Source organism: Montipora capricornis, chromosome 6 (genome assembly GCF_036669925.1).
Source record: "Montipora capricornis isolate CH-2021 chromosome 6, ASM3666992v2, whole genome shotgun sequence".
Classification (NCBI taxonomy): domain Eukaryota; kingdom Metazoa; phylum Cnidaria; class Anthozoa; order Scleractinia; family Acroporidae; genus Montipora; species Montipora capricornis.
The window spans coordinates 62,258,676-62,271,175 of NC_090888.1; the positions used below are offsets into that span (position 1 = coordinate 62,258,676).

At 39.5% G+C, this 12,500-nt stretch overlaps 1 protein-coding gene and 1 pseudogene across 2 annotated transcripts in view; one reads left to right on the plus strand and one right to left on the minus strand.

Annotated features, from left to right (window-relative positions):
* The window catches only part of LOC138054263 (transient receptor potential cation channel subfamily A member 1-like), a 15,804-nt pseudogene extending 9,056 nt beyond the window's left edge, over positions 1-6,748 (plus strand).
* Positions 6,749-9,017: 2,269 nt separating this feature from the next.
* Positions 9,018-12,500, minus strand: part of LOC138052792 (transient receptor potential cation channel subfamily A member 1-like) — a 23,325-nt gene continuing 19,842 nt past the window's right edge. For both annotated transcript variants that reach the window (XM_068899370.1, XM_068899369.1), the window contains 3 exons: positions 11,976-12,179; positions 11,455-11,636; positions 9,018-11,236 (listed from right to left, as the gene is read on the minus strand). In XM_068899370.1, the coding sequence (XP_068755471.1) occupies positions 10,882-11,236; positions 11,455-11,636; positions 11,976-12,179 (741 nt within the window). In that variant the 3' untranslated portion in view covers positions 9,018-10,881. The remainder of the gene's footprint in view (positions 11,237-11,454; positions 11,637-11,975; positions 12,180-12,500) is intronic.

Consider the following 12,500-nt stretch of genomic DNA (forward strand, 5'->3'; position numbering starts at 1 on the left):
TGCTTCTCTCTTGCCGCATCATATGATTATACCGTTTCAGTTCTAACTTCACATGCATGGAACTGGTTGCAAAGGCTTGTGACACAGTGAGTCATAAAAAAAGGCAAACGCTGTCTTCGTGATTCCGACCGTCCAACTCTTCCCTCCCTCCTCATAGTCTTGTACAGTTGCTGGCGGTCCAAGACCATGTTCAACAGTTGGACGGTGAACAACCCTTAAGGAAGAAGGACAGTATTTTGTAGCTCAAATTTGGCTTCATCTGAAACCGTTTCTGTCCTCAGGTCTGATTTCACATGTTGTGCGTGGTTATTAACCTTTTATTGTAATATGCCTCCAATTGAACTAAAACACAAGCTGAATAATGTTATGTATGTTTTTTCAAAGGAAATCGTGCCTCGCACTTCTCACAATCGGAGCAGACGTTAACAGTAGAGACAATAACCATCGAACGCCTCTCATGTGGGCCGCTAACAATAACCAGCTTAAGTGTGTCGAGGTTCTGCTGGAATTCAAGGCATCTCCTGACCTACAGGATGCTCACGGCAACTCTGCTCTGCTCTTAGCTTGCGCCCAAGGTCACGGAGCCATTGTCAACCTACTTATGGACCATGGTGCAAGTTTGACCCTCAACAACAACCAAGACTTCGATTGCTTAGAACTAGCAGCCAAAGCAGGGTCTAGCATGTTGCCATGGCAATCGTCAAGCACAAAAGGTGAAAAAGTGTGGGCAATACATCTCATTTTTAAGTTACACGTAATGCATTCTTTAAATCTGACGAAAGTAGCTTTCAAGTTTTACAAAGAGCAAACGTGCTATTCGTCCTGGGGTGTGGGGTTTGAGCAGGGGTCATGAGAACACTAGCCTCCCAATTAATCATTGGAGTTTCTTGGTTTCATTTCCAGACATAATATCGTTTGAGAGTTGCTTTTGTTGGGTCCCAGTTACTCTTCTCCGTTGGAGAATTCTTCAGATACTCCGTTTTCGCCCTCTCATTAAATAAAACAAGATTTGATTTACAGGCCTATATGACACTTGCTTTTGTAATTCTAGTTGTACCCATGAAAGTGCACTCATTGCACCCAAAAAAAACATTGTTTTTACCCGGATAATTTTATTATCCGCTCCAGCTAAAGTCACTTCTACGATTTGAAATTTTTTCTGGTATTTTGCTTTTCCCTCCAGGTGGATAGAGCTTGAAAACTACAAAACATCAAACGGTCAAACGGCGATTTCACTCTTGATAGAAAACTTCCCAGAAGCAGCTGAAGTCGTTCTGAATCAATGCGTGCATCACTCAGAACATCTGAACCCAAGTGATCCAGAATACGCTGTAACTTACAACTTTAAGTATTTGGATCAGGACCCAGCCACGAATTCGCCCGAAGGAAGATTCTCTGCAGTTAAAACGATGATCAAGTACCAGCGCGAACGTCTCCTTCTCCATCCACTCACTTTAAAGCTCAATGAACGCAAGTGGGTCACTCTGGGAAGAGCTGTGTTCATGATCGACTTTATGACGTATCTAATGCTGATGATATTCTTCACAATCTTCATAGTCGATGAGAGGAGTATCCAAAACTTCCGACCGGCCAATAATAGTGACGGTGGTATTCCAAAACAAAGGTTGAGACCCTCCGACATTTACAAGCTCGAGACAGCCTTCGCAGAGATAGTTCCACCATTGATCTTGTTATTTTCTATAATCCACATCTGCAAAGAATTTTTGCAGATCTACGTGCAGCGTTGTAGCTATTTTAAGGACTTTTCTAATTATCTGGACTGGATTCTCTACGGTAGTACATTGGTGTTCATGGTACCGTACGTCATGTCGCCTGCACGCCTCGATGAATGGTTGGAAAATATGAAAGATCCTCGCACGTTATGGTTCGCTGGAATTTTGGCAATCTTTGTGTGCTACACTAATATGATGCTGTTTCTCCGGAGATATCGTTTGTTCGGGACTTATATTTCAATGTACGTTGAAGTAACCCAAACCGTCGTTCAAGTTATGGGCGTTTTCATCTTCTTGGTCTTGGGATTTGCATTAGTCTTCTATATCCTCTTTAAAGAGCAGGTAAGGAATGTACATTTGGGAGCTTCTGTTAAATTAATAGGTGGAATTACAACAGGCTCCTTCTCTGTAAAGCCTTTGTTTTTCAAGAAACCCAATCAACGCCCGAAGGAGTTATATAATGAAAACTGAAATCTGACTGACTTCCTTTCACGATCAGCGAGCTTTTCGGTTGCCAATTTCTTCGAAACCAACTCAAGTCACGATATTATTTTCATGAATCATCAATGTATTCCTTAGCAACCTAGGAGCATTTAAGGTGCTGAATCCTTACAATTCCACTAATTACGTCAGGTTTGTCCAAGCCAGTGTGCTGCCATGCGGTGTAACAAACTCGATCATTTTGAACTTTAATGATGCAGACCACGAGGAGGAAGATCACAGGCGGCCTAGGCTCGGAGGGTAAAAATTTTAAGGATTTGTATGGAATCCCGATATAAAACACTCAGAAAGATATTTACACGCAGAAGTTCTCAATAAAAGCAGTACTTTATTGTCCTTGTGACGTTCTTGCTTTCTGTGCGGTTATTTGCCTGATTTAACCCGATTTAAGCAACTTCTCAGCTTCCCGGGTTGTCACTCGTACATAAATAAAGGAAGGCTGGAAAGTAATTTCTAGCTTACCTCACATCTCGCCGATAACATCACACTTCTCCGTCATCAGGCACACTAATACTCCGGCGACGGCCACACGGATAAATTTACTTCTCTTTGACCAAGTCTCCAGGTCTGAGAAACACTGAGAAACACTCTTTCACTCTTGTGAAAGGTGGGCTGTAAATGAATTATATTGCGTTAACTGCCTTCCTGTAGGTTTATGCATTCTCTGTGTAAAAATGATAACATTCCTATGTGGGGAAAGCCCCGTTGCCGCATAACAAAGGAAATTGCTATCCACCTTACACGGATCATTACTTAATTATACAACAATGATTAACGATTGATTTACTGGTTGCTTTACCTACTGCAGATTGGATTCCACACAGTGCACCACTCCTTGTTGCGTGTGTTGGTGATGATGATTGGAGAGCTGGACTATGGAGCGATCTTCATAGATTCAATCAATGAAAGAAACCAACAAAACCAGAACCTCTTAAACCCATTTCCACCTGTGGCGTTTTTATTTCTTTACACCTGTCTGATTTCGCTGTCAGTGGCGCTCATGAACCTTTTGGTAAGGAAATTATAGCGGTTTCATTTTCTTTCATAACGTAACTGTGGAGAAGAAGAGGAAAGGCCTCAGTCTGTTGTTACTGTTTCCAAATTGATTGACTGATGATTGATTGTAAAAGTGTAAACTATAAAAAGATATTTCATCTATTGAGGTAGTGTCCTCGTCATTCAAGTACAACAGCAGCAAAACCCAAGCATGTAAATCAAATCGAAAGGCTTGCCTATTAGGCCAGTTTCGTATTCAAACGGTCGGACTGGATCTAGCATGAAATGGAGGCTAATGCGGGCAAAGTAATTTGCATTTGAAAAGATTTGTCCGCATTAGCCTCCATTTCATGCTAGATCAAGTCTAGCCGTGAGAAATCGAAAATGGCCTGTTGATTTCCCATAACATCAACAAATTAGTCCTGCTAATCATCGGACTTTGTTTCTTGAAGGTTGGCTTGGCTGTCGGCGATACGGAGACCATGAAAAAATGTGCCACTATCAAAAGACTTGAAATGCAGCTTCAATATCAATTTGAGATAGAAGAAGGTTATCCTAATTTTCTAACCCGAAGGGCTTACGAAACAGTTTATGTTGAAAAACCCAACAACTTGAGGAACAACAGGTATGCGCACTTATGGATAAAAACAACATCGAAAACACGGCTAGATCAGGATCAGTGTGTCTGTGCGTGTCTCGCTAACTAAGGCCCGTTCCAAACGCCGCTCCAGTCGTGTGCCGAACCTAACTCAATAGAGTTCGACCAAGAGAAAATATAGGGGGAAGAGAGGACATCCCCCATAATACACTTTCCCAAATATGTCTCAAGTTTTTTTCTTTTGATCAACTCCCACGCTGTACAGATCCCAAGGGGATTAGGCAAAAGCCAATCACCGATCATATGTGTGGAATTTTGACAGTTATGCTTCAATAGTTTATGAAGTCTGAGAGATTTTCAGGCCTATCCTTGCGTGAGCATCCCATTACTTTTGCCATTGTCTTTCATCTCATTAGCACACACAATGGCTTTACTTCATGTTCACTGGTCTGTTCAATATCGGGAGAAAATACTTCTTATAGGCGGTTTTCAATTGGTCATGGATCTAGCGCATGGACGTCTATATTATATGCGACCTGCATGGCGGACACAAATCTGCAAACGTAAACGTCGATAACTGAGTTTTGTATTTATTATATTGATATGACAAAATGTGATATCCTTTGCAGCATTTGAATCAGTAGAAGAAAATCGTTTGGTGAAAAAACAAAAAAACAAAAATGGTCTAGTCATCCGCAAGAAAAGTTGCTTTCAAGCATTTTTTTCTTCTCGGTTTGTCTTATTTACAGATTGATAGAATGGCTACAGGAACGATTTTCCGAAACAAGCCCAGCGCCAGTTCAAGATAGCGAACCATCCGAACTCAATGAACTCAAAGCCGAGACGACAAAGAACACGAAGAGAATAAAGTCGATGATGACCATGTTAGAAGCCCAGAGCAAGCTACTCAGGACTCTCGCAAAAACAATTGATCCCAAATTCGAACTCCTGAATGATGCAGGGGACATATCGAGAGTTGACAACACTGATGGAGTTTTGGAAAAATCACTTGAAGCAGGAAAAGGATTCGGTAGCTTTGGAAGTGCTATCACTGAACCAAACATATAGTGTTGAAGTACCGACTATTTTCTAACCAATTTTAGTGAAGACAATGTCAACTGAGCGATCGATGCCTGTCAAAGTTACTGCCTGACAGACCAACAGAGGGAAAGGCAAAATGAAAAACAATGATTCTTTTTACCGAAGCTGGTGGCCCGGTTTGCTACAGCCCTGCCTGTAATCTTCAATAGCCAATAGCTTTAAAGTTTTTTGTCAAACGTGGATGAGGGGGGAGGGGGGGGGTGGTGGTGGGAGGGGGTAGTTGGTGGTGTTACCAATATTATCAAAAATTGTGGTCTAAATAACCGTGCACCCAAGTGAAACAAAGTATTTTTACCTAAATGAAGAAAATCCCCGCACTGTTTCCCATACAATGAGTTTGTTGTTTTGTTCATATAAGATGTCACAAAATGTTACATATTGCAGAATTTAAGTGAATGGCGTTTGGCATTAAGGGCGCGTTCGATTGACCGTATTTCAGAATATGAATATATGGAATAGAAGTTAGAAATCCTTCGTTTTTGTGGAGATTCATATTAATATTGTCAAACATCTGCTAAAATGCTATTTTAAACATAGCTTTATTATCTGTGTTGCTGCAAAACGCCACACATAGTGTTTTAAATCATCACTCCACGTATTCTTATTCCGGAATAGGGTCAATCGAACGCGCCTTAAGTGTAAAGCTTGGATTCGATATTTCTGATATCACAGCATAAAACAACTTTATAGCTTTCAAAACGGAAAAAACAGTCGGGAAACAAACTTTAAAAGGCTTAAAGAGAGGGTAAGTTGTCCGTAACGAGTTATAAACGTTGATTTGCATTCCATTTTATTTTCACAAATATTGAAGTGTTGAGAATGCGCGTGCGTAAGCTATTTCTTCAGCAATAAGAGCACAAAAAGAATCAATGAATTATGGATGTACATGTCTTGCACGTGGTTTCGTGCCTTTAAATCATCACTCCACGTATTCTTATTCCGGAATAGGGTCAATCGAACGCGCCTTAAGTGTAAAGCTTGGATTCGATATTCGACATTCTGGATGAGGGTTCATGAAGGGAGATGCTATTGATTTCCGATAGCGAGAGCAAGTGGACATCCTTTTGTCTCGAGTTTGTTTGTGAGCGTTACCACATCGCAAGAGCTCTACGGCCCATGGCCTCTGCTCATTGACAAAATTAATTCGAAAGCCGTCACCTGTTTTAATTTTACAACATCTGTTAGAGCAGTTTTCATACCATGATACTCTTCAGAGAGAGTTAAGATCACGTATATATTAAGTAATGTGCAAGAGCATCAGTTAGTCCACCCAGTTGATAACATGTTGTGGTTTTAAAACATATACATTTCTACATACATAAAAAAAGGTCTAACTTCAATAGAATGTGTAATTTTAGCTGTTGTTTACGCGGTCAAGCGAACATATTTGTTTAATTTACAGCCGCCCAAAAGATATTCCGCAAATATTGTAAGCAAAAACAAATTTGCGCTAAGGCTATTAATTAAATCGTTAAGGTTTCAACTTAAGCTATCTCCATTATTGGGAGGAACTACCCAAGAAACCAGACTGTACCGTCCAGATTTACACCTAGTGATGTTAAAGGGACTGTTCAAATGGCTTCGAGAGCGAACAAGAAATGTTGAATCAATGTTAGAATCGGTTTAATTCTAATTCAGCAAGCTTTCAGTAGTTTTCACCCTCTCAACAAATGCGGTGTGACCGAAAACCAATCAAAAGCAACGTCCATGCATGCCTAGCTTGTCAGTTCCTTTCCTTTGTGCAAGTCATTTAAGGTTCATTAATAATGCATATTTGTATCATAATAAGGTTCACAATAATAAGGTTCATAATAATGCATATTTGTATCCCGAAAATATGAATAAAGTGTTTTGTTTTGTATTCATTTATTGTATTCGTAGTACTCTGAGGACGCAAAACAAGGACCACGTGCTCAGTTGGATACAAATTAACTTCTTTCTTGGACCTATTGGTGAGGATCTGGTAATGGTCCGTAAAGTGCACAGAAAGACAACTTCCTCCTAGCACTGGGCCTTAAAGGCCGGTTGAGATAAGATTTCCGTCCTAGAAGCTCGATATAGCTTTTGTCATGGTAAAGTTGCAGTTAATAAAAAAAAGGTTCATGTTTAAATCAGATGCGATTTCAATGTAATTTTACTGCGATTTGTCGTCGTGATATCACAAGTATCGAACTTGGTTGAAAATTGATGCAACTTTACAGCACAAAAAATTGCATTAAATTGCCGTCGGTGATCGGCCTATTTTTCCAGCAAACAAACAACGCGATCTTCGGGGACAACCTTTTCGCCCTGAGTTCTTTAGGACAACCACAACTGTTATGAAACGTAACCACACCGTCTTTTTATGGCCCTGGACTTCTCAGGACAACCCCTGTGAATGATATCGTCTTTCATATAGAGCAAAACGTAAGTCACATTGCATTGGCGCTTAGGTCACAAAAAAAAAAAACATTTAATACCACATTCATGCATAGTCTTAGACTAGTTAAAAGATTATTCCAGCCTTTTAAAACAAGCCCTAAAAAATAAATAAGTGAAAACACACTTTCTCAAGGGAAAAAATTACTGCCCCCTAATGCAGTAAGTTTCGCGAGACAAGGTAATTTCTAATTTAGTTTACATATTGCAGGTGAAATCCGTTCTCAGATTGAATCCGTTTTAACCTAGGTTAAATTCGTGATCCTCGTTTCACCGTAGGTTGAATTAAGCAGTAACCCAGCTTAAACCCCCTCTCAAAAGGGTACTTTTTATAACTTCTCTCCTCAAAAATGTCAACACATGTCAACACATCTTCTTGATCTTTGGTCTCATCTTATTTGTTTCTGTATTCACAAAGTAGGCAGCTTTAGCAACGACAACGGCGACGGCAACGAGAACGTCACAAATTTGCATATTTAGTGGGCAAAAACAATAGCTTTGCATGCCCTGCACGTGCGTTTTTCATTTTTGTCCATTTCTTTGCCGTCGTCAGCAAAGCAGCAACATGAAATTACCAAGTTTGAAGTGTTATGGAGAACGTCAGCACCTAAAGATAAATTTTCATTTTTCTCCACTAAATTAAGCGCCGCTCGTAACGGTTTCATTCCTGAGGGACTGAAACACCTTTGTCATATTAAAAGGCTTGGAATAGTCGCGAAGTGATCGCAATAACGTGAATTTATGTTTTTACATGACGCTCTTGTTGCCGTTCCCGTCGTCGTTGCTAAAGCTCCCTAATAATTCAGTCTCAGAGGTATAACATAGTAAGGGAACAAACAACAGTACTATGCACTTATCGGCACCCGAACTCGCACCCTCCAGGGTCCGGTTGTTCAAAAGCCGATTAACGCTACTCCCAGATTAAAAATTAACCAAGAAGTTTATTTCTCTACTCTCCCAAATGCTGTTCAACGCTGATATTCGGCGAGGAAGTCAATCTTGAAAAACAAAAATAAGCAAAAGAAACTTTCACCAAAAAGGGGAAAACATGAAACAAAAGATTACGCTAACCCTGGAATCAAGTTAATCGGCTTTCGAACAATCGGGCCCAGATCTGTTGTATAGCGTCTTCACCACTTCACTACAACGACGAACATGCTCAACCCAATACAGTTCTTTTCGTTATGTACTTTTCAAGGATTAATTAATCAATTAATATCTATGTATAATAACCAAAACTAATCCTAACCTGACCCTAATTTTTCTCTAGGCTTAATTTAGGCTCCAAATAGTTTCTTCAATCCATCTGAGTGCGTATTCAACCTACTAAAATGAGGATCACCAATTTAACCTATTGTAGGTTAGAACGGATTCAACCTGAAAACGGATTTTACCGGCAACATATATACCTTAATTTATTGCTAAATCTCGCTCTTATCTTGTATCCTTAAGGTTGCTGGCCATTTATTATCCTATTTGACTTATTGTTGTGCACTAGCTGCCTCCTCCTGCTCTAACCCAAAGTTACCTTTTGCAGACTTCGTACTTAGTCAGGCCTCTCTAATCAGATGGTCGTTGGAAGACTTTTCAAATAAGTTTCGAGCTTCATTTCCTTATCATGCACAGTTTCTAATATTTACTTAACAACTCCAGTTTTATTTTCAGTTGTATACAATCAATCAATCATTCTTTATTTCAACACGTAACCTGAAAAAGGCTCGTTACAAAAATGTACGTGCACAATATATAAGTTAAATGTAAGCTAAGTAAGTAAAAACCAGAATTAAATGCCTATTCTATTTACAACTTAAACAATCTAGCTAGCACGCACATTGCAGTGACACCCATTCAATGAGCTTGCTAACAAAATTCTTTAGATCGATCAGAGGCCTCCCTAACATCACAAGGCATTTGGTTCCAGAGTCTCGGCATGTTCTTCAAGGCAGTATTAGGGGCCGGTTGATTAAGTCTGCTACCAATTCCTCGAAGATTATAGGCACAGTTTTTTACGCTTATCATATTACCTTTACAATCAGAATAACCTTTAAGCACAAGTGTGAGAGCTTGAACTAGGCGCCCATGCATAAGGGTATTTAAGATATGCTGTAACGGTCCTCGAAAATGATAGACTAGCTTGGGTAGCTGAAAAAGTGTTGTTAGTACATAATATATTTAATATTTTCTAACTTATCTGATAAGGTCTGATTAATTCCGATGAGGAGTAGACTACAATAACCGAAATGTGGAAGAATATATTCCTTACAAAGTTAAGTGCAGTTTGACTATCAATGAAATTCCTAATTCTGCGGAGGGCTTGTATCTTCGAATGGACTTCACTAAAAACCAATTTAATTTTTGAGAAAGGTAAGCTTGTTATCAATCGTAACTCCCAGCAATTTAAGTTCATTTCTAATCTTTTTATTAGTTGACTTTAAGGCAAGCTCATAGTTACAAATGGAAAAACAGGAAAGGAAAGGAACTTTATTTAGGTGCCTAGTCGTTCTACGCGCTGGAGCACTACTTGGGGCTACTGTAAACTGAACTTAACAATGAACGCAAATCAACTCAAAGATTTGCCAAGAATCATAGCCTGCGACTTAGGGGGTATTTACATGAGACCGGGAAGAACTCAGACCGGCATGAGTTCGTATCGGCCTCCATACATTTAATTTCTTCCTATGAGTTTACATGACACCGACCTGGCAACGAACTTAAGCCGGTATGACTTACTCTCGGTTGCTGGACCGAGACCAGAAATTCTCGTACCGGTTTGAGTTCGTACCGTGACTGACAACAAATCTCAGACCGGGTCGAGAAGTTTCAAGGCAGCATGCTTTTGGGTCAGCCATATATTTACTAGACAAAACATATCATTTCGTCCCGAAACCAGGCACCAAGCATTTCGTATACCAGTTTCATGAAAACGGCGGCAAAAATGTCGGTCATACCGATCTCACTTCGTCTCAGTCTCATGTAAATACCCCCTTAGTAGCATTGATGGTGAGGTTGTTATCATCAAGCCATTGTTCTAGTCGCGATAGGTCACTAATGATGTAGAATTCCAAGGTCGTAGGTGAGTTACTACTGCCAGCATGGTTGTGTCATCTGCATACAGCCTCAGTTCCATAATTTTAGTTAAGCGAGTCATATCATTAATATAAATATCAAAGAAGTGAGTGGTCCCAAAAGAGACCGATGTACGTGTGATTAAAAAATAATAATAAATAAATAAATATATATAAATCTCTGAAGCATGGCAAACATATAGATCCGACATAGATATAATTGCTCGAGCACCAAACAATTGATAACTTCAAAAGAAATTTTAATTAACTCAACGTACTGACTTGCAAGCTGACGAAGAATCTTCGCTCGATTTGAAATAAGCTGTGTCACCATGCAAAGCTGAAATGAATTTCTCTTTTAAAGAGAATTTATTTTCGCCAATTGAAGCAGGCATTAATAATATCGACAAAACATATCACTTCAAGTCTCACTCCGACATCTTAATATATCAGTGTTGTTTTGTTGGAATCAAACACGGGTGCCATTGTCCAAGGAAATATCTCCGGTTTTGGAAGACCTCGCCGCACCGTCAGGCTCTTCAATGTCCTTTTCTTGGAACACGGATTCTCCTCCTAAACCACCATCAGAGCTTTCAACACTCTCTTTACCTGCTGTACTATGCGGCATCTGAAAATTATGACCCAGTTTTACCGCGAGTGTCTTAATTAACTTGTCTTGTTCCTCTAAAATCGCAGTCATTGACTTCATTCTCTTTCTGTTCTTCGTCATCTCGGCTTTTATTTCACTGAGGGCAGAAAGTTCACTGCCATTAACCGGTGATGGGTTCTCTTCAGCATATCTTGCCTGTAGCCACTGCATCACTCTGAAGAATAAAGAAGTACGATATTATAGAAATACTTTAGACTTGACATACAAACATACATAAACTTGGCATACAGCGATTCGGGAAGAGTTAAAGCAAAATTAAAACGTTTCCAAAACCAGTTGAACACGACATTTGAGTTATTCAGGATGGATACGGACATCCCGATAACATTTAGATAAATTCTATGTTTCTCTTAAGTAAAATCAACTACATACCTGTGGAAACTGTCAAGCTTTGCCTCGTTAGGTTTTTCAACGTATTCTATTTGGTAAGCTCTGCGGGTTATAAAATTGGGATAAGCTTCTTCTATCTCGAATTGATATTGGAGCTGTATTTCCATTCTATTGATAGTAGCATACTTCTGGATTGTCTCGATATCACCGACAGCAAGACCAACCTGTAAAGAAACAAGACACTGTGACGAATCGACATAAAGCGGATAATTAAAATCGACTAATTTTATCAGATCAAGAGGTGCCTAAGACCACTTTAGTTAAACACTGAACTACGTGCTGGTTGTGCACAGAGTGGGACGCAAGGTCATCAACTTCTTGACTGACAATTGCTTTCAGCTAACTCTTCAGGGTGCCACTATGGTATTCGATAACAATAACGTACTCTGAAACACGCCGTAAACAATCACTATCATTTGTTTGACGAATAATGACGATAATGATGTTGATGATGATTACCACTGACTCTCTAAGTCTATTTGAAAAATGCATGCTTTTCTTACCAACAAGTTCATTAATGCCACTGTCAGCAAAAACAAACAGATGAAGAGGAACAGAAAGCCGATAGAAGGAAATGGATTTAGAGGATTCTGGTGATCTCTGCTATTTTCCTCCATTGTATCTATGAAGATTGCTCCAAAGTCCAGCTCTCCAATCATCATCACCAACACACGAAGAATAGAATGGGCAACTTTGTGGAAACCAGTCTGTAGTTAAAAAATGAAAAAAGTAAACTCTTAGCGGTGTTCTAAACAAACAATGTACTGAATGAAAGAATTGTATATTTGAATAGACTTATCTGCTCAAATTGTTCAGATGATTGCGATGATCACTTTTCTCTTTCGTCTACCACTTATGTCCAGGTTTGACCCTAATTAGATGCACGCCCAATTTTGACATCCAACACAAAGTGTCCCTTAAGTCTAAGCATTTGCTACCTATTTTCAACAATAAGGTAAGGTTAAAGGTTAACGTTATTTTAAGCTTTGGGTAAATGCAGCAGTTATTTTAATCTTCACTTAAAGAGC